Source organism: Agelaius phoeniceus, chromosome 3 (assembly GCF_051311805.1).
Source record: "Agelaius phoeniceus isolate bAgePho1 chromosome 3, bAgePho1.hap1, whole genome shotgun sequence".
NCBI lineage: Eukaryota > Metazoa > Chordata > Aves > Passeriformes > Icteridae > Agelaius > Agelaius phoeniceus.
The window spans coordinates 112,314,432-112,334,775 of NC_135267.1; the positions used below are offsets into that span (position 1 = coordinate 112,314,432).

The 20,344-nt window shown below is 45.0% G+C and overlaps 2 protein-coding genes across 15 annotated transcripts in view; both read left to right on the top strand.

Annotated features, from left to right (window-relative positions):
• The window catches only part of SPTBN1 (spectrin beta, non-erythrocytic 1), a 116,092-nt gene extending 110,124 nt beyond the window's left edge, over positions 1-5,968 (top strand). For all 7 annotated transcript variants that reach the window (XM_077176204.1, XM_077176203.1, XM_077176202.1 and 4 more), the window contains 4 exons: positions 915-1,153; positions 2,387-2,560; positions 4,193-4,235; positions 4,524-5,968. In XM_077176204.1, the coding sequence (XP_077032319.1) occupies positions 915-1,153; positions 2,387-2,560; positions 4,193-4,235; positions 4,524-4,739 (672 nt within the window). In that variant the 3' untranslated portion in view covers positions 4,740-5,968. The remainder of the gene's footprint in view (positions 1-914; positions 1,154-2,386; positions 2,561-4,192; positions 4,236-4,523) is intronic.
• Positions 5,969-8,959: 2,991 nt separating this feature from the next.
• EML6 (EMAP like 6) overlaps positions 8,960-20,344 on the top strand; it is a 97,506-nt gene continuing 86,121 nt past the window's right edge. For 3 of the 8 annotated variants that reach the window (XM_077176216.1, XM_077176214.1, XM_077176217.1), the window contains exons 1-2: positions 11,663-12,042; positions 12,760-13,451. In XM_077176216.1, the coding sequence (XP_077032331.1) occupies positions 13,255-13,451 (197 nt within the window). In that variant the 5' untranslated portion in view covers positions 11,663-12,042; positions 12,760-13,254. Of the gene's footprint in view, positions 9,103-11,443; positions 11,463-11,660; positions 12,043-12,759; positions 13,452-20,344 lie in introns of those variants that run through there. The other 5 variants (XM_077176212.1, XM_077176213.1, XM_077176215.1 and 2 more) reach the window with 5 other exon arrangements.

Consider the following 20,344-nt stretch of genomic DNA (forward strand, 5'->3'; position numbering starts at 1 on the left):
GACGTCGCCAGCTTGACCAGTGAGAGCTGCTGGAAACACGGCTGCTCTCTAGGCTATCGATCCCAGTGCGCCAGGCAACGCGACCAACAAAGCAAGTGATGGGCAAGGCCTTGGTTCTGTCTTTGTTTGGGGGTAAATAGCTGTGTGATGCTGTGTGACTGTGGTGGTTTTCAGTTCCTTTAACCAAAATCCAATCCACCTAATAACGCCAGTCTGAACCAGACCTCGATCAATTGACACGTGACCTCATTCCCCTTGTCTTTACGATCCAATATCCTAACTGGGATGGTGGAGATGCATGGTGTAATCTTTCTAATTTCTGCATGTTTTGATTTTGTTGTGTCACTAGGGGAACGGGGAAAGCGGGAAAGGAGCTTTTACAGAAACAAATCAATTGCACACATTTTTGTAAATGCTCCTGGGCGATTGTGACATCTTTCTCTGCTGACTCATAGTTAATACCTTTTATGGACCTTTAATGCCCCAGTAATGCCATAAATGTACTTAAGGTGGCTGATGTGTATAACTTCTACCGTTCCTCTAGGTTTGCAGAAAGTGTGATTGTTACTGTTCCAAACATTTGAGTACTTAGCAACAGAATTAAATGCTCTCATTCTAGGAATAACAATATATAAAAGAATTGACCAGCAGAGCAAAGCACAGTAAAATTCACACTGATGTTCAGCTGCTTTTATTTTCCCGTCTCTCCACCTATAAAATGGGTACTAATCCATTCCTACCTTCTAATTTCCTTGGCCTCCTGTGTCTCCATGGAGTGCGAGAAAGAACTTACTGGCCTGTGTCATTGTCCAGGCAAAGTTTATACACAGCCACGTTGTGCAGGGAGACAGATTAACTGCAGAATGCCTCAGTGCTGGGGGCTTCTGGCTGAATGTGTTCTCCACTGTTCCTAGGTGGCAGAAACTGCAGAAACCAATGAAATGGTCAATGGAGCTGCAGAACAGAGGACGAGTTCCAAAGAGTCCAGTCCCATTCCTTCCCCGACGTCAGACCGCAAAGCCAAGAGCGGCGTTCAGGCCCAGACTGCTGCAACCCTCCCGGCCAAAACGCAGGAGATCCCCTCGGCCCAGATGGAGGGCTTCTTACACCGCAAGCACGAGTGGGAGACACACAGCAAGAAAGCCTCCAGCAGGTACAGTGCCCCATGTGGAACACAGGCAGGGCAGCCCAGGGCTCTGCCCAAGATGGCACACAGCCATCTCCAGCCTCCTCTCAGCTCCCAGAGACCTCCCAGGCTCCTGTTGCTGTAGGGCTGAACGCTGCACGTGGGGAACTGCAGTCGGAAGATATTTGGTACAAAAGGCAGCGTTGGCCACATTTGTCAGGTGGAAAACTGAGGCAGAGAGATACCACGACTTTCCCACTCCACATGATGGATTTGTGGCAGTAGTGGGATTTGATTCCAGATCTCTCAAGTTGTACGTTACCACAAGAAAAGAAAACCACGTAGGTGTAAGTCTAGAAATGTTCATATTCTTCTGACATTTTCTATTTGCACATTACCACTTTCCACCTACTCTGTAATCTGTTCAGCTTGAACAGAGGACGATTGGTGCACCATAGTCAGTTCCACTCCCAAGGAATGTCCTGCAGGTCTCAAACAGGCAGAACTTTGAGATTTGTCTGTGCTGAAAAAGCTGACTGGGGTACTTTGTGGTCTGAGAGATCTTTTGAAACCAGATTTATGACTTGGCTGACAAGAGAAATGTTCACAGCAAGTGCTGAGCTGCAGCAACATCTGTGGGATTTGGTAGGAGCCAAAACACTTGGCAGAGCTGAGGTCTCAAGTGAGTACAGGAGTACCAGGATTTTTGTGCCACTGGAGCTGTTCACACCAGACAACACCTTTGAGGCAGTGACAGCCACCAGTACCAGTGTCTGGGTATTCCTATTTCCAGTAATTGTTAATTTTCACAGTTCTATTAGAGAATGAGGTGGATGATGGCACTCAGAGTATTTGTGTCAATCAAGGATTTCACACACAGCCTGTTCCATTCCATTCATCATTTTGCAGCACAGTGAGAATTCCTTCTACAACAGAGCACTGCCATTAAAAGGTCAATCATTTTCTGTCTCAAGAATGCAAAGTACCCAGTCTGCCAAACAGTTCTCCCACTGTGAGGACAGGCTGATGTGCTGTCACAGGGAGCTCTGGGAATCTTGGCTCCCTTTGGCTTTTGTCTTGAAGCTGTGTTTCCATGAAAGAATTCCTTGTCTGCAGTTCATGGGACAGCATAGGCTGTATTCACATCCTCACACAACCAATCTCCGTTAACTTACAGAAGTAATGACGTTTGGTTTCTCCAGTTCTGCAGGTGAGAGCATTGGATTTATAACTGCTCTTGTTGTTTCCCATGTCTCAAAGGTCATGGCATAACGTGTACTGTGTCATAAACAACCAAGAGATGGGCTTCTACAAGGACTCAAAAGCTGCTGCTTCTGGCATCCCTTACCACAACGAGATCCCCGTCAGCTTGAAGGACGCAGTCTGCGAAGTCGCGGTCGATTACAAAAAGAAGAAGCATGTGTTCAAGCTCAGGTAAACCTGGGGCAGTGCCCTGCCCTTGGGGAAGCCATGGTGGGTGTGTTCACTGGGAAACCCAGCCAGGAGCTGACCATGAATGGTAACTGCAGCCCCAGCTTTTCTGAGCAAGCTCTCTCTATCCCTGAGCTGTGTCTGTTCATCAGAGCGAGCAAGCGCAGGACAGTGCTGCAGTACTCAGAGCACTTTCATTTGGGACAAGAGCAGATGTGTGTGCCTGCAGATGGGGGCCTGCATTTCACAGTGTTGGGTTTTTCAGCTGCTCCCTCTGGAACTGGTAGAGAGCAGTGATCGTGGTTCTGCTCTTTTCCAAATCAAGTCTCTTGTTTAATTTTTTCAGTATGAATTTAGGAGACTACTGAAGACATCTCACATATTCAGGTCTGGAACATATAGTTACAGACCATTTCACTCACATAATGTGAAAGACCTGTTGCTCAAAAGTTCAAAAAAAGGCTTTTCCTTGGGAAACTCCTTGGTTTGCTGAACAATCTTCTAGTGCCAACAGTTAAAAATATTTATCGTTACACACCTGTGAGGTAATCCTGTCAAAGAAGACTTACTTTATGAACTAATTGGGTCATGTATTCCATCACAGGTGTTTTGGGGTTTTTTGGCAGAGCAGGGGTGGTGGTGGTGTAATTTTATATTGGTACAGAAATTCTATAAAGATCAGAGAATCCCTATCTGGGGAAAATTTGCTTTATAGAAAATATATGTGGAAATATATAGCAAATATTTAGGGAAATGTACCTTTCTTGAAGACAGGCCTGCAGCTATGTGATTCATCCTTTAGACTATTTTAAACCTCTCTGAATTGCTAATGGAAGTATATGCTGTTCCAAATCCAAAGTTAGGCAGAAAAACCAACTGCCCTTTTTTCCCAGTGCTCCATCACCTGCATCAGGCCCCTTGGTTACTTGCATGTAGATATTTCCTTTCCTCAAGCACTGTTATTTTACTATTTAATCCTTAATTTCATTTCATAAGGAGTTGTTAAAATGCTTAACTTTTGTTGGGAAAGATGGGGAAACCTGCAGCAGAGTTCCTGCTGCCTGTGCTTCCTGCTTGTTCTGGTGATATTCAGTTGTTTTTTCATTTCTGTGTATCATCACATACATTGTTAAATGTATCCCATTTAAACCACCTGAGTAAAATCAGCACAGGAATCACACAGAAGGGAGACTCTGGCCTTCACTGTGAGGAGAGGCAGCTGCTCATCACTAACACTCAGAGCAGGACCTCAAGGCAGCACCACCACAGCTACAAGAGCAGAGCAGCTGCACAATTTTGCAGGATTTCACAGGAGCCATGAAAACTCTGGGTGCTGCCTGTGACATTTTTCTTTTGAAAGTATTGAGTCAACTTTGATAATGTGTTTTGCAAAGGAGAAAAGATGTACCTGAAAGTGCAAATACACACATGGCCAGCAGCCACATGGGAACACGAGCACCACCCTGAACATGTCCAGAGCCCAGAGCTACCACGTGCATGGCTGCAAGTTGTTGGGGGCATTTGGCAGTGCAGTCCTGTGTGCCTTGGGCTGCTCATGTGCTGGAGCAAAACAAGCAGGAGTTGAAGCACTGTGACCACTCCTGGGCTAAATTTGTGATGGTGTTTTCTTTCCAGATTGACCGATGGCAACGAATACCTCTTCCAAGCCAAAGACGATGTAAGTGTGTTTTTCTTACGGCTTGTTACTGTGCTGTCTGTGCTGCTGTGCCATGGGGAGAAGCAGCTGCTAAGAGCTGCTGTGCACTCTGTGTGTGGGTGATGCACAGGCTCAGGGGCTGCTCAGGTACAGCCTCTGGGAGGTGTCTCTGGAGGCGCACAGCCAGAGGGGATGAGCTGGGGCTGGTTTTCCTTGTATTTCCACCCATGTCCATTCCCCCTCGCACTGTTGTGGGAGTCAGAGGGGTGTGCTGGTTGTAACAGTTCTGTGCCTTTGGGGCTCTTGAAGGAGGAGATGAACACGTGGATTCAGGCCATCACATCAGCGATCTCTTCAGACAAAATCGAAGTGTCCCCGACCACCCAGAGCACTCCAGCCTCCAGCCGTGCCCAGACCTTGCCTGCCAGTGTCACAATAACCAGCGAGTCCAGCCCTGGCAAGCGGGAGAAAGACAAAGAGAAAGACAAAGAGAAAAGATTCAGCCTTTTTGGTAAAAAGAAGTGAATTCCATCTCCACACACTGCACTTCTCTGACCGTTCCAGTGGAATTCCAGCATGCGAGCTCAGAACCAATACGTTACTCTCTGTGCCTCATGTTCCTCAATGTGATTGACATTTTTTTATTTATAGAGCATTTTAAAATAAAAAAAGCCAACAAAAAAAAAAAAGAATCTAAAGTTACAAACGTATGAGGTGCATTGGGCAGCTTCTGTAGGAGAGGAAGGACCAGGTTTTGGGGGTTTGTTTTTGTTTGGTTTTATTTTTTGTTTTGTTTTGTTTTGTTTTTTTTTTAATGAAGTTAATGTAGATTAGATCTTAATATTTAAACTGTTCCTCAATTTTGTGAGGCTGTCTTGGAAAATAACCCACTCCTAGTGCTATTGGTATGCAAGGCAGCGGTGCTTTCGAATCTACTGTGCACACGAGAAACCAATGTACAAATTCTCAAAGGCATTCACTTCCAGTTAAGGTTGTTATGCTGAGTCCTGGCTAGTAGAGCCTTCCCCAGCAATTCTAACAGGAATTCAAATGGTAGTGTGTTCTCTTTGCTGTAACAGAGTGCAGGTTGACTCACAGCCCAAGGTTTGTTTAACACCACCCGAAGCGTCCCCGCATCGAGTACGACAGATAAGAATGTTGGTGTTCAAGATGGATTAACAGGCTGGTACAGTTTTAAATAAGCTGTAATTTCAAATTTCTTTTTTTTTTTTTTTTTTTTGCCGAAATACATTATATTGTATGTTTCAGATAATTCTAGTACAAAGTATAATAAGACTAGATGTATAATAAACCCTTTAAAATCATCAATAAGTGTAAAAGTGGAACTGAAGCATTTACTGGAAAAGTAATGTTACTCAAATGGTTACTTGCTTGTCAGCTGCAGCACTGTGTGTTATAATTTTGCTACATTACCTTGCTCTTTGATACATAGTGTGCATTTCTGTCACTGTAACTATTGTAATGAAAAATTTTCATCTTACTGCACAATCAAAAATTACATTTAATAGGAATGAACTTTCAATGACTGGGCCTGTAGTCAAGAGTAGTACTGGAACTGGCTTTCAGTTGTATCGAACTGTACCTCTAGACTTTTACCCTATCTGTTAAATATATGCGATGTCATTAAATGCTTTTAAAACTAAATATGCTGGGTAAGTTTCTTATTTCATTTCTGACAATGTTAAATCATAATTTTGAAAGAGGATCAAAAATAAAGTTATTTTAAAATGTCATCTCTCCTGTGCACTGAAACTGATGTCTTCAAATGTAATTCCATTCTTTTGTGCGAAAGTTCATTCTGAAATAGTTATTTTCTCTCTTCCCACTTTTCTTTCCCTTCACTTCCCACCTGCCCTCCCTTTTACCCTGCCTCCCAAATTAAGTGCCAAAAATAAAGAGAAAAGGAATTAAATGAATATTTTGAAAAATATTCTGATATAGATACTTTTTGTGGGAAGTGAAAGCGGCAGAGTGGATGGGAGTAAGCACATCAGAGACTGGGCAATGGAGTTCCCTGAACATTTACCTGATGGAGGTAAAGCTCCATGTCCCAGTTGGCAGCAAAAGGACATCATTTTGAGTAAGCACCAGTCTCCAACTTCCTACCCACCTTTTACTCAAGTGCTTATGTCCCTTCCTTGGATGCCACCTAGGGATCCATCTAATAGGAATAGCTCCAAGAAGCTCCAATATGTTTTAAAGTCAATGAAATGTTAGGAGCCTGGGTTTTAATGTACTGTGATTGTTAAAATCCACTCAAATATTAAGTTTGGTAGATAGCAGATAAACTGCAAACTCACGTGTTTCCAAGTGATAGTTTCCTGAACATGTGACCAATACAGTGTCTTAAATTATTTTCATGGAGCGTACAGTGTTCTCTGGGTTTTTCTTGTTTTCCAAAGTTTTTGGTTATTAAACAATGGAATATTCATGTACAAAAGTTTTTACTCTGTAATGGTATGTTGTTCAGCCTAATTATTAGTAAAATGTAGGCTAATACTGCTAATATTGTAAATGTAAAATTTAATGCATTAGAAATAGCTGAAGTTTAGCCTTATTAGAGACTACAAAACAATTTTCTGAGTTGATTAATGCACAGAGATGTTGATGCTTTACATATGTGTCACTTCAACTGAGCTGGTGCAGTGAGCAGTCAGGCAGATGGATCTTAACAGCCTGGGGTGTGTGGTTCTGTAGTGACTTGGTTGAACATTGCCTTTTGAGTTGTTTTATTGTTTGTCTCACTCCTTTCTGGAAGTTGTTCCCAAGAATGACTTGAATAAAAATCCTTTCTGCTTAGGGACTGACTGGAAGTTGCTGAGGAGCAGGAGTGAATCCCAATAAGCCCTGGAGCCTCAGGGAGCAGTTTCCTGCAGAGAGAGGTCAGGAGGAGCCTCCCCAGCCAGAGCCAAGTCAGAGAAGTCAGGTCAGTGCACACACCCGTGTGCCAGGGCAGGAGGGAGAGAAGTGAGGGAATCTCTTGCACCATGTGAAGGGAGGGACTGCTGCTGGAAAATACCAGGGGAGGAGGAAACTGCAAAGGTGGGTGATGGAAATGGGGCTGAAACTGGAGCAGGCTGTCACTCTCACCGGTGTCACCTGCTCAGAGGTGGCCGTGACACTTCCTGAATTGCACCGGTGACCTTGGCTGGACCGCTGGCAGATGGAATGTTCTGTTCCTCCTGGAGCTGCACTGAAGGGTGAGGATTTCTAGTGCAGGGTAACACATTACTGCAGCTGTTTTGTACCTAAGTTGGGATATTTCCTCTGGAGATACATTGCAGAAGTCACACAGAACCTGAAAAATTTCAAAGAAAATGAATTAAGGCAAACTGCTTCCCAGCTGTGTTGCTTGTCATTGATAAGAATAGGAATTGTCCTGCAGTCAGGTCAGTCTCCTTTTTCCATCTTGGAGGGACCCTCACATCACATTCTAAGCTGAGGGAACCTCTCAGAGGGTCCTTCCCATATCCAGGCAAATTGAGCACAATGTGGGGAAAAAACCCAGAACTCTTTAGCCATCAGAATTTAGTATGTGTTGGTGGGAGGGTTTTCTTTCAGATTAATGCCAATAATCTATTAATCCATCTGTTTTGCACAGGTAATGTGCTCTGTGGTAGGACTGTACTTTGTATGAAGAAGATTATTGGTAATGGTAAAGGAAAAGGAAGGAATTATCAATCTCCGTCCTGGTGAAATATTGATTTAGATGTTTTTTCCCTTCACTGTGGTCTCCTTTCTTATGGTTGAGTTCTCAGACTTTAAATGGGTGCGGTCTTTCACAATCTACCTTTGCAATAAATAACTTGCAGGTATGAGAGTTTTGCTACTTTCAGTGGCTGGGTTTTTTTGTGTGTGTTTTTTTTCTTTTTGTTTGTTTGTTTGTTTTGGGGGTGGTTTTGTTTTGTTTTGTTTTTCCCTACCTTTGCTAATCACAGCTGGCTGAAGAAATACAGAAACTTAAATCCCAATGAGCTGAAACAAACAGTAGTCCTTTTCATTAAAAAAAAAAAAAATCAGAAAACCAGGCTGTGATTAATGTTAAGAATGAAATTCGTGGAAGAAGAAGTGGACACCTCAGCCCTGCCCAGTGGAGGGCAGCCCCTGAGCAGGTGGCTGTGGCTGTCCGCAGCAGGTGCGGTGCTGTGGGAGGCCGGCGTGCGCCTCACTCAGCTGCGGTGCCCGGGCGCCGCCCGTGGGCGCACCCGCCATCCGCAGTGTGTCATAATGCAGCACGGCTCGCCCGCAGCCCCAGCACAGCCCGCGGGCAGCCCCGGGACACGCCAGGGACACGGAACGGGCTGCTTGGCACTGGAACACCTAATGGGATGAAGGGAAAGCGTCCGTGCCGGCCGGGTCCTCCCCTGCTCAGCACCACCCCCCAGCTGATCAGCCTGGTGCTGGTGAACACCACAGCTACGGTGCAGCGTGAATACACATTTTTCGGTGTCTGAAATATCATTTACTTTATATTCCACAGTAAGGAATGTCGCACAATACTCTTTCTCTGTTAAATGAGACCCTGGGGTGGCTCATTGCGTTGTACCGGTAAAAATTATCTGGGCCTAACGCGAATTTTGTTTCAAGTCTGTTGTTGCTACCGCTGTTCCTCTCCTCCCACGCCCAGCTGAGACAGAACTGTCCCTTGCTCACCGAGTGCCGGCAGCGTCCATGAGAGGTCACTGTACCCAGGGAGATGCGAGGGTGACTGGTGAGAGAGAATGAAGAGCTCGGATCAAAGTTCTCTTGGCTCAGAAAATCAGATTGCTAAGGAGTTATGTAAACTCGTGGCAAGATTTAAACACGTCTCAGCTGAATCATCGTAGGAGGGAAGTTGAGTCAAGTATGGCAGCCAGGATACAGAAAGGTGAGGAGCTCCACCATCCTTGCTGTGGCAGGAAAAAGGAGATTCTGTGGGAAGATCAAGCTTTCTGCAGTGATTTTAAAGGGGTCGCTGAGGCTCCATGAAGGTCTGGCAGAAAGGCAGCCCCCAGGCTGGATGAAGGCAGGCAGTACCCTGTGAGAGAGGGGGTCTGGGAGGCCCTGGGCCGCTGTGTCAGAGTGCAGAGTGTGATGAGTGGGTTTGATCCATCTGCCGCTCCTGGCTGTCCTGCTCAGCTCTGGGACAGCAGCAGCAGCACCAATCTGTCATGGCTGGTCAGGACGTTCTCTCCAGGCTGGCTCTGGGAAGAGCCCTGTCTGCCAGGTCTCTCCAAAACGGGTGTGAGGATAGAAAAGGCTCCATTTTTTCTTTTCTCCTTTTTCCTGATGCTGTTTCTGGCTGGATCCAAGCATTGCATTAATGCAAATCAGTATTTCTGCCCACAAGGGATAAGAGCTTAGAGCCAATTCCCCTGTTATAATTTTGTAGTTAAATTGTAAAATCACTGAGAGGCATCAGTCAGGATTGGATTAATGTAATGCCAGGCAACAAATAAACAGAACTAGATCACAGCTCCTGCTTCTGATCCCTCCCCTGAGTTATTAGGGATTTTATATAATTTTAAAAAGTATTTGCAGCTCAAATAAGAGGTACCAATTTTGAAATACCAATTAATATGCCATCTCTGTGCATCTGCTGTACATTCATCCATAAAAATATGAGTTATAAAGGCTATTTTCTGAAGCAGAGATCTAGGACATAAGACAGATGTTTCTGGGAGGGAAAACCTCAGTGTTCATTGTTAATCACAGCTCTTGGATATGTACAGAGTGGGCAGGATGTATCATAGAGGATTGGAGTTCATTTGAGATGTGCTGCTCTCTGGCATCTTCTATACAAGGCTTGCTTCAAAGAAGCAAACCAAACAGAAAAGCAACCAACCTAAGAAACAAAAAAAAACCCCAAAAACCAACCCCAAATCCCTCAAAAAACACAGCAGCAGCAGCAAATTGTCCCTTCAGCAGAGCGGTGACTGTCACTCAGGTACTACTTGTCCAAGATGCTACATTAGTTAGTTTTTACATTTCAAATATAAAATAAAGAAGTAGTAAAGTCACAGGATATGTGTTCCCAGCCAATGGGCTCCTTTCCACAATGAGGAGGAAAAATGCTGCTGCTATTGTCAATTTTTATGTCTCTTTTAATTAAGTTTTAAAGCATTCATTTTTACAGTTATGTGAAACTGGAAGTATATTCAGACTACCATTTTTAACAGAAATTCCCTTTTTAAATTTAGGTTCACACTTTATTTTGGTTGCTACTTCCATTCTCTTTGTGATGCTGAGGGCTCCAGAACCTGAAATAAACACCCAAAAAACAGCCCATGAGAGCATCCAGGATATTTATGTTGTGCTGACAGTGAACAGCAGGCTGCAGCATTGAGGAACATTCTCAGCAACATGACAGCTCCTAATAGGAAAGTAATAATGCCATTTTTTAAATTGCAAAAAAATTACACAGAACATCATGCTTAAATTAATTGAATTAATTCAACCACCATCAAAAAATTACCAAATTCTTGAGACTACAGATTATAGAAAAATGAATGAAACTGAACTTGTGTTACTCCACATGTTTAAGGTTTTTCTTTGAGGTTTTTATGGGCTGTTTGTTCATGACTAGTGTACTTAATTGTTAAAATAATGATGATAATAATTTTTTTTTTTCCAAAACACGGGATATAAATTTTACTGAAGGATTAAATACAAAGTTCAGCTTGACTGCCCTCTCTCACAGAGAAATGACAGCCACGGCAGTAGAGACTTGAAACCAGTTTTTCATTTGTCCTGGTTGGATAGGTGAAGAGCCTATCTGTCATATTGATTAATTTTATTATGTAAATTAGATAATTAACAAAAAAAAAAAAAAAAAAAGAAGAAAAAAGAAAGCTGTGATGACATGGAATTTTTTCCATTGAATAACGCCAGGGTGGGGAAGGACGGGCCGGTATCGATCTCTTCACTGCCGTGACCAGGGCAGGGCCCGAGGGAACGGCGGGAGCTGGGTCAGAGCCTTGGGCTGGACATCAGGGAAAGGCGCTTCCCTCATTCCCTCAGAAGGTGCCGGGCACTGCCCAGGCTCCCCAAGGAATGGCCACGGTCCCGAGGCTGCCAGAGCTCCGGGAGCGCTTTCAGGGACAGGGTGCGATTGTTGGGGTGTCCTGAGCAAGGCCAGGAGCTGGACTGGATGATCGTTGTGGATCCCTTCAAGCTCAACCCATTCCGCCATTCCAAGATACAACAAGGTCCATGCGGTGAGCGGCTGCTGGGAAGGAGTTAAAAAACGTGAGTGCGAATTTGGTTGTATTCTGTGAGATTTTTGAAGACTATTGCACACGGGGAAAGCAGAAAGACGGGGGGTTTTTTTGCCTAAATCTGCGTGTGCCTCGCGGGGCGGGGCGGGGCTGTGCCGGCCATCGCTGAGGGCTCCGCGCTGCCCCCAGGGCCGGGCCCCCTCATGAGGGAGAGCGGGAGGGGCCGCGCTCCGCTGCCCGCGCGCGCCCCGTGAGGCGGGAAGGCGGCTCCGCCTCAGGGCCGGCGGCGTGAGGGCTCCGGCCGCTCCCCCGCCCGCCCGGGGCCGGGCTCCTGCCGGGGGCAGCTCCCGAGGCGCCGGGGCTCGCATTCCCCCGAGGGCGGGTGTCCCGCTGCCGTGTCCCGGAGTGCTGCCGGCGCTGCGACCCCGTGTGCGAGCGGTGGCGGCACGCCGCTCTTCGGCTCGGTGGTGTGAGGCGTGTTGTGTGGGAAAAGGTACAGGGGTCGTCAGCCTTGGAATTCCCTCTTCCCGTCCGTCTGGCGCTGTGCACTGCAAATGGGTGTTCAGTTCTGCTCCTCTGCATCCTCTTCCCTGCGGTTGTGGCCTTGTGGAGTGAGTTTCTGGAGGGCTGGGTTTGGGCTCCTGTGCAGTGATACTGTAAAGCAGTGGATATCTTACCACCAACATGCAGCAAACAAGCTCGACAGATAATGGTAATATGAATTCTGCTTTAGGAAAAGCAGAAGGCAAGAGAGAAAATATATTCCTTATAGTATCATTCCAAAGGATGACAGTGAAAAAAAAGGGGGGAAAAGGGAAACACCCCCCCCCAAAAAGAAAATCAACCCCAAACAAAACCACAGTCCCCTCTATCTCGTGGTGACTTGGAGTGTTTTGTGACTGAAAACGGGAAAATAAGATAGTCTTAATTACATAGTTGCTGTAGACTCCAAAAGGAGAACGTTTTCGGTTGCCGGGGGTGAGGAAAGGTGGGGTAATATTCCCATATTAATGCTGGATGTTGTATGTGAGGTGATACTGAAAGAGAGGGTTTGTGTGAGGACTCGGAGCACTGGATCCTGCTGAACAGCCTCAGAAGCCCCCAGACCACCCAGAGTGGCCACAGCACCCATCCAAGAGCAGCTCCCCCACCCAAGGAGAACTCCCCCATCCAGGCAGAGCTTCCCCCATCCAAGCAGAGCTCCCCCATCCGAGGAGAGCTCCCCTCACCGAACGAGAGCTCCCCAGTCCAGGCAGTCCCTTTGCATTTTAAACACAGGTGCACTCTGCGGTTCTAGCGCACGGGTGTTGTGTTTTCTTCTCTTCCAGCCCTGGCCCCGAGGGTAGATATGTTAAGAAGAAGAGCGCCTAGGAAGCTTTGTGCAGGAAGCCAAGAAGGCGCAACACGGGAGACGCAGCGGGGAGACTTTGGCAGGTGGTACTGGTGACGCACAGAAGTTACTTTGCCTTCGGAAAGAAAAAAAAAGCCGGGTGTGCTGCTTATGTAGGTGTGTTTTTGTGACCCCGAGAAGTTGCCCGGGTCGCGCAGCGGCGGCGGAGCGGCGGCGGCTCGTCCTGGGCAGCGGCGGCAGCAGATGATGGTGGCGGCGCGGCGGTAGCGCGGCGGCGGCGGCATCCCGCATCCGCGGATGCACGGCCCAGCCCCATCCCCATCCCCATCCTCATCCTCATCCCCGCGCGGAAGGGACACCTGAGGCTTCGGCAGGCGGGCGGGGATCGCCGCCGTTCGGAAGGGGAGAGCGTGCCGGGGGAAGGCGGGCCGGCGCTCGGCTGTGTGTGCCGGTGGGCAGGGGGCTGGTTATCATGGCGGATCGGACGGCTCCGCGCTGCCAGCTCCGGCTGGAGTGGGTGTACGGCTACCGGGGCCACCAGTGCCGCAACAACCTGTACTACACGGCAGGGAAAGAGGTGGTGTACTTCGTGGCTGGAGTCGGCGTGGTTTACAACACCAGGGAGCACAGCCAGAAATTCTTCCTCGGGCACAACGATGATATTATCAGGTAAGGGGGCTGACTTCTCTGGTGGTGGGGTGGGGTGGGGTTTAAAGGGAAGGGAGGAGGAGAATGTAGTGCTGGCAGAATACCCCCTCCTCGCCTCTTACAGCTCGGCTTGTACCTGTCGTTTTAGAGCAGCTCAGATTTGTTAGCAGCAATCTCTGCGAGAGCTGGATCCCTAGATACTGTTGATTATCATTATTTTGTAGCAAAGCGTGGAAATATTGTCATAATAACGGAGGGAAGGTTAAGTTTTTCTATTGCACTGCACCAAAAGCAAAGTGCTTCATTTCAGCACTGGAAAGGTCTCAGTGCAACAGTGCTGCAAAATCGTGGTTCCAGTACCTTGATGTTTCCAGAGCTGGGACCCCAGCTCATCAATTCTGACCTCGTGCAGAAGGCAGGTGCAGCTCTCCTCGCCCTCAGCAAATCCCAGCATGAGAGTGCCATAAATCTGACACGTAGCTCAAACTAATCTGGTTTTAATATCCAGAAAATGTAAATCAAAATCAAGTTCAGCTGTTTGCACTCCAGGCAAACAATCCCAAGCATGCTGGTGCAAGATGGCCAGGTCCTGCTCCTCATCTGTCCAGTTCATTGTTCCTTTCTCTCAAATTCTGCCTGAGAGGTGGATTTAATTGATGTTTTCGTCTTACAGAAATGCTGATATTTTTACTGCACCTCACAAAATAAAAATGCAGTTACAGTGCTCAAGGTAGTCTTTAAAAAAATCTGTCCAGAATACAGGAATTGACATCAGTAAAATAGAAAATTAATGTAGCTACTACTTGGTGAGAGAAATGTGAGCCTAGAATATCCTCCCGAAGGATGTTGCCTGGTGATGCCACTCCTCTGAGCACAGCTATGTGCTGCCCTCCCTGCTCACCCAGTTCAGCATGAATGAAGCGTTTCCTGGATGATGTGAAACCAGAACAGTCCCAGGTGACTCATGGTGTGGGAGTGCTGTGCAAGCATCTGCTGAAGCCGGAGTTTTGACACTCTGTAACCAAACCACACAATTGTCACACAATCCTTGTTTGCAGAAAGGATTCCACTTTTCCCAGGAAGAGCTTTTGGCTGCTGTGTATCCTCGTAGCAGCCTTCTCCCCCTCTCTAGGATGCATTAAAGCAGCAGCATTTCATCAAGTGCAGTGCATGTGCATCAAAGTTTATTTTGGTTCCAAGGTATTATCAGCTCCAAAGGCTGCTGAAAATAGACCCTGGGCTGCTCAGAGAAGAGTCAGTATTTTAGAGACATCTGCAGGATCATGAAATTAAAAGTTTTGCTTGTTGTATGGACATAAAATTTGATACTCTGGTACAGGAAATGTAATCCATGTAGAGAGCTGTGTACTTCTGTGCTCATGTTTGAATTGTTATTTTAACACCTGACAGCACCTCCCTCCCCAAACCAAATGTATTGTACAGCTTCTGTGCCCTTTACTTTGAGACCTGTCACATTGGGAGCCTGCTTTTGGCAGTGCCATGTTGAGAAGGTACAACTGGGATAGAAAGAATGAATATCTCATATTTGTACTTTGACACTGCCTGTTGGGCTCTTTAAAGGAAACCAGAGCCATGTGTTCAAATAGTTGTGTCTTGAGGGACTTGCTGAATGTCCAACTCGTGCTTTGGAAAGATGGATTTTGTTTCTGATCTGCAACACCATCAGAATTCAGGTGCAAAACTGTAGTTTCCACAAAGGATGAAACATTTGGGTCCAGAAGTGAAGAGCAGAAGCTGAGCAGCAGCTCCTGTCAGCTCTCAGGGGCCAGGAACTGTTGCTGTCCCCACGTGGGGTTTAAGGAAGGACAGACTGCCCAGACTGCTGCTGGAATATTCTGTTGTTTGCACCATGGCATTGGTGGTTGCCTCCTTTGCCACTGGGGCACTGTGCAGTCCCTGCTGATGCAATATCCCATCACTGTGAGCACTTTGAAGTAGATGATGCCTTGTGTGGTCATCGCTGATATCACTAATAAATGTGGGAATTTAAATTCTCACATTTTAAGCTTCACAGCTCTAATCCATTTGAGATGAATGGATGAATGTATTTATCCAGTTTTTCTGGGTTTGTTGGGATTTACTTGCTTAAGATCAGCTTCTAAACAGCAGGGTGTGCATTTGCAGTCCAACAGGTTGTCATTTCTAAAGAGGTTTGAAACACTGCTTAAAAAAGAAAACTTGGATTTTGGAAAATACTGTGAATCACTGAGACTGGGAGACCTTCAAGTGGGAAGATCTTCTGCTTCCAAGGACTGCTGTTATCTCCTTCAGTGAATTTTTTTTTGTGTTTTTGTGAATGCTGTTTTGTTGAAAAAAAAGATGAGAAAGCCACGATTCTCAGAAGTAATACTGTGTGTTACCTTGAAGTGTTTATTGAAGTTTATTTATATGAGAGGGGATATTTGTCCTTGGTGAAAAGGGCAGGTGTGTATGTTTAATATGTTCTCCAAGATTAATAGTTCTGTCTCTTGTTTTGCATCAAGATAATGCAGCTGGACATAATTTAGTTTGGGCTAAAGCAGACCAGAAAGTATTGGATTAAATTTTATAGTATTGGAGAAATGGTTTTTCTTCCAGGATTCCCATTTGCAAGGCGAGTTCTGCCTGTGCAAGAACTGAATGTTCTGCACTCAGCTAATAAGGTCGATGTGCTGAGCAGGAACAAGGGAGCTTGGAATTGTCCTGTATTCTGTGCAAAGCCACACCAGGTGCTGTGCTTCCAGTGCCTCTTCCTTCAACTCCAGGAGGAGATGAGCTCCTGAACCACTGATTTAACCTTTAAGTGAGCCCTGCTTTGCAGAGGAGTTTGTGAGAGCATTGACTTTGACAATAATTGAAAACTTTCAAAAGAACGGGTTTCCTTATTTTAATATTGTGCATTACTTGTAGAACAGTGATCAGTTACATCAATCCTTGTTTTGCTCTGAATTAAGTCTTGGAGACAGTTCTTTCCTATATTTTTTCTGCAATTTGTGCATGTAAAAGCCACAGCAAACAGCAAAAATAAGAATATAACCCATTGAGATACTTCTCACTATCACTTAAAAAACAACTGATTTTATCTGTTTCTGCAGAAGTCATTTGTGAACAGAGATTCCTACCCCTGAGAAATTTTTCCTTTATAACCATAACACTATAACTTTGTAGTGACAAAGTTATTCCTCCCTGTTTTTGAGTTCCAAGGATTTCTGCAATATTGAGCAGTTGTCCTGACTATGTGACATTGTCACACACCCTGGTTTCTTGTGGCACCTGATATTTTGTATGTTGTGCACTTACAAAAGCAGCTTTGCATCCTGGCTGCCTCCACGCCGGTCTCTGCTGAGGCAGCCAGCCTGCTCTCCCTGGCAGGTGTCTGTAGTGCCTGCAAAGCCCTGCTGTTATCCCTGGATTGCAGGGCTGCTGTTCATGTAGGGCTGCTCACAGTGTGGGATTATCAGAATATTGCTCTCAGTGTGCTGGGGGTGCTGCTGGGGACAGATTGAGATTAAAGCGTGGCCGTGCCAGCGGGGATGGGATTTCCTGGGCTGCAGGAGCCACTGGAGGCCTGGCTTGTTCTCCACAAGGGTCATTTCAGGAGACAGGATGTGTGTCAGATTGTGGATCTCTTCTCTTGCTGCTGTGGGGGGAAAAGGAGTAACATGCTTCAAGCAATGTTGTGTATTGCACAGTAAATCTAATTCTGGAATTTTTGATTTGCAGAGCTATGCAAATCAAAACCTCAGAGACAGAAGATCTGAATTGTACATTAATATTTTTTATTTAATGTTAAAAACGCCAATCACTTGTTTTTAAAAGTTTTAAAAGTTGAATAGTAATAAAATGGTTATAAAAATAGTAATACAATTAGAGTAATAATAATTTGGACAAATTGAATTAGGACAATATGAGACAATATGAGACAATAAAGACAAAGAGTTACAGACGTCCGGGTACCTTTTTCTGGGCAGAATGAGCCCGAAAAAGGACCCCTGCTAACAGAGGATTAACCCTTTAAAACAACAGCCTGTTGCATATTCATACACCTCATACATGATGCACAAATTCCATTCAAACACAGGATTCTGTCTGGTCAGTGTCAGCTTCTTCCTCCTAATCCTAACAGCACCTTTGAGGTGGGAAGAAGTTGGTTTCTTCTGATAAGAGGGCAGTAAATTCTTTTTCTCTGAAAGATTCAGGTATCCTGGGGCTGCTGTCTGGTGCGAGTGCCTCGTTCCTTTCTTTTAAAAAAACCCACTAACATAGTTCTTATTTTAACTACAAAAGTTACCTTCTAATTACAAGACTACAATTATTATTGAAATGTTAATACAGCACTACTAATCAATACATGAAAATACATATTCACCACTACTATTCGATACATGAAAATACATATTCACCACTACTAATCAAAATACATATGGTAAATATCTGCATAGAGCCATATAATATGCACTTTTCACATTGAAAATTAGGTGTTATAATATTCTGTTCATAGGGTTATGCTTATTAAGGGATCTAAAATACTTGCAATTTCTGTTCAGTTGCCCCCATTTGGAAGGTGACAGGTGCTGTTGGTTGTAGAGTGGTGTTCAGGTTACTGTGGGTCTTGTTCAGCATCAGTGCATGGGAGCTGCACTGTCTGCAGCTTGGGCTAACCCTGCACTTCAGAGCCCTGAGGTGACCCCACAGGACTGCTGGGATTCAGTGACTACAAGAGAGATTTTAGGAGATTTTCAACAACAGGAATTCCAGCCCTGTTTCATGGATGCTACACCAGTGCATCCACCAAGCCATCCAAACTTAACAGATGTGGCACATCTGGGGTGAAGCAGGGTTTTGGGAACTCTTCTGAGGCAGCAAGTTGTTAAATGAGTTTTGTATGAAAGGAATTAGTTCCCCATAGAAACTCCTCTAATCAGCTTGTTGCCTCCTTTGCTTTCAGTGCTGGAAAACCTTGGGAAAATGCTGTTTATTCCATGAAGTTCCAGTGGCCTCTTTTGCTTCTGCTTGAGTGCTGTGCTGTGCTTAGGTTTGAAGTCTTTATCAGGGCCTGACCTGCTATAAATTGGTTTCTTAGATATCTGTATTAATGCATCAAATGTGGTGGAATATACAGCCACAGTATCTTATTGAAAGTGATTTAGAAATACTTAGATCAATTAAAAGTGGAGAGAAGCTCAGCAGGCATTTGTCACTGTATGTTGGTGAGAATGGTCATCATTTAACCACAGCCTTTAACCAGAGCAGTCTAAACCTAATTTTTTGATACAATTTTTTACATTTCCTGTGTGTTAAGACTCTGCAATTTTTAAGCTTATTTTATTTCAGCTTGATTTCAGATGGCCAGGAGTCATGATGGTCAGGTAATCATTCTTTACCACGATGAAAACACACAGAGGTTTTTCATATGAGTTAACTTAATTTCAAATTAAAAAAATAAAATCTACAGCTCCAAGTATTGGAATGCTTCTGTGTGAAAGTAGGAGGGGATGGGAGGTCTGTAAAAAGGTCTTTTGCTGACCAGCCAGCTGCTCAGCTTGTTGGGAACCTTGGTAAAGAGCAAAAATGCCTCCTTTCCTTCCCACCTAAAGAATGTTCTTTGGAACATCAACTTGTTTTGCATGGGGTGCATTTCTACCCCAGGACCATTGAGCTGTCTGCTTGGCTGGCCAAGAGACACATTGAATTTCAATTCCCCTTCAGGGTGGTGTTCAGAAAGGCCTGGCAACAGACCTCTAAAGCTTTAGGGAAGCCTGATCCCAAGGCTGAGTCTCTGTTTATGTCAAGCTCCTTTAAGTGTTTCAGCAGCACAGTGAACCTTGGTGTGCTTGACGTTACTGCTGGGACTTCTGTAGGTGCTGGCGGTGAAGTTTGTTCTTTCTTCTCTGACAGATGGATGGAAATTCACTAAAATGATGGTAATTAAAACAGAACATAAAATAAAGGTTACTCTCAGAGTGATACAGCAACCCTGTTATTCTGGCTGCCTAACACTCCTTGGTACAAAAGACTTTACTGGATTTTTTATAGGGAATTTTGAGTGCCTCCATTATTTTAGCAGACTTGAATGTTCAAGGCATAACCCTTCATGAAAATTACTGACTGGCACTGCAGTTTATATGTAGTCATACTAATATTGATGCCTCCACATGAAAATTTGGCATCTATTCGTGCCAAATGTCTGCTTCCTCATCCTCAGAAACTGCCTTCCACATGCAGAGATAAATATTGAAAGTATCATTTACTGTGGTAGTAACCTACTACTTGCAAATATTAATTGCAAAATAACAGTTTGGGGCAAGATGAGCTGTACTTTTGAAGAAGAATTTTCTGGGTTTTTTTAAAGAGATGTTGTTTATTTTAGAAATTGACTGTAGTACAAAAGACAAAATACATCCTCAGTTTTTGGGATACGGTTTTGCAGCTGTACCTGCAGTGAAGGCTGGAGCCCTTTTGCTTTCCCCTGACTAGGCAGAGCAGGCCTCCTTCTCTGTATCCCAGGAGCTCTGTAACTGGAGCTTAGTCACAGTCAGCTGCTGTCTGACCACAAAAGGTGTTAAATTTAAATCTCTTTAACTTTGCCTTTCATCTCTCCAGTGTTTGACACTGTTTGTAAGGCCCTTAAAGGACCTTTTGGCTTCTCCCAGTGCTGGGATCTATGAAAGCTGAGCTTTCTGTGTGGCAGCAGATCAGAGATCAGAGATGATGCCACTGGCACCTGCTCACTGGCCAGGTCACACCGGTGCTGAGCATGTACGAGTGGGGCTGTACCTAAATGAGATTTTAGCAGTAGATCTACAGCAGGTTCCTGATCCCTCCAGCATTCTGAGGGATTCTCATCTCTTTAGAAATTATTTATTAAAAAAATTAATTGAAATGCTGTTCAGTGAAACTGCTCTTTCTTAATG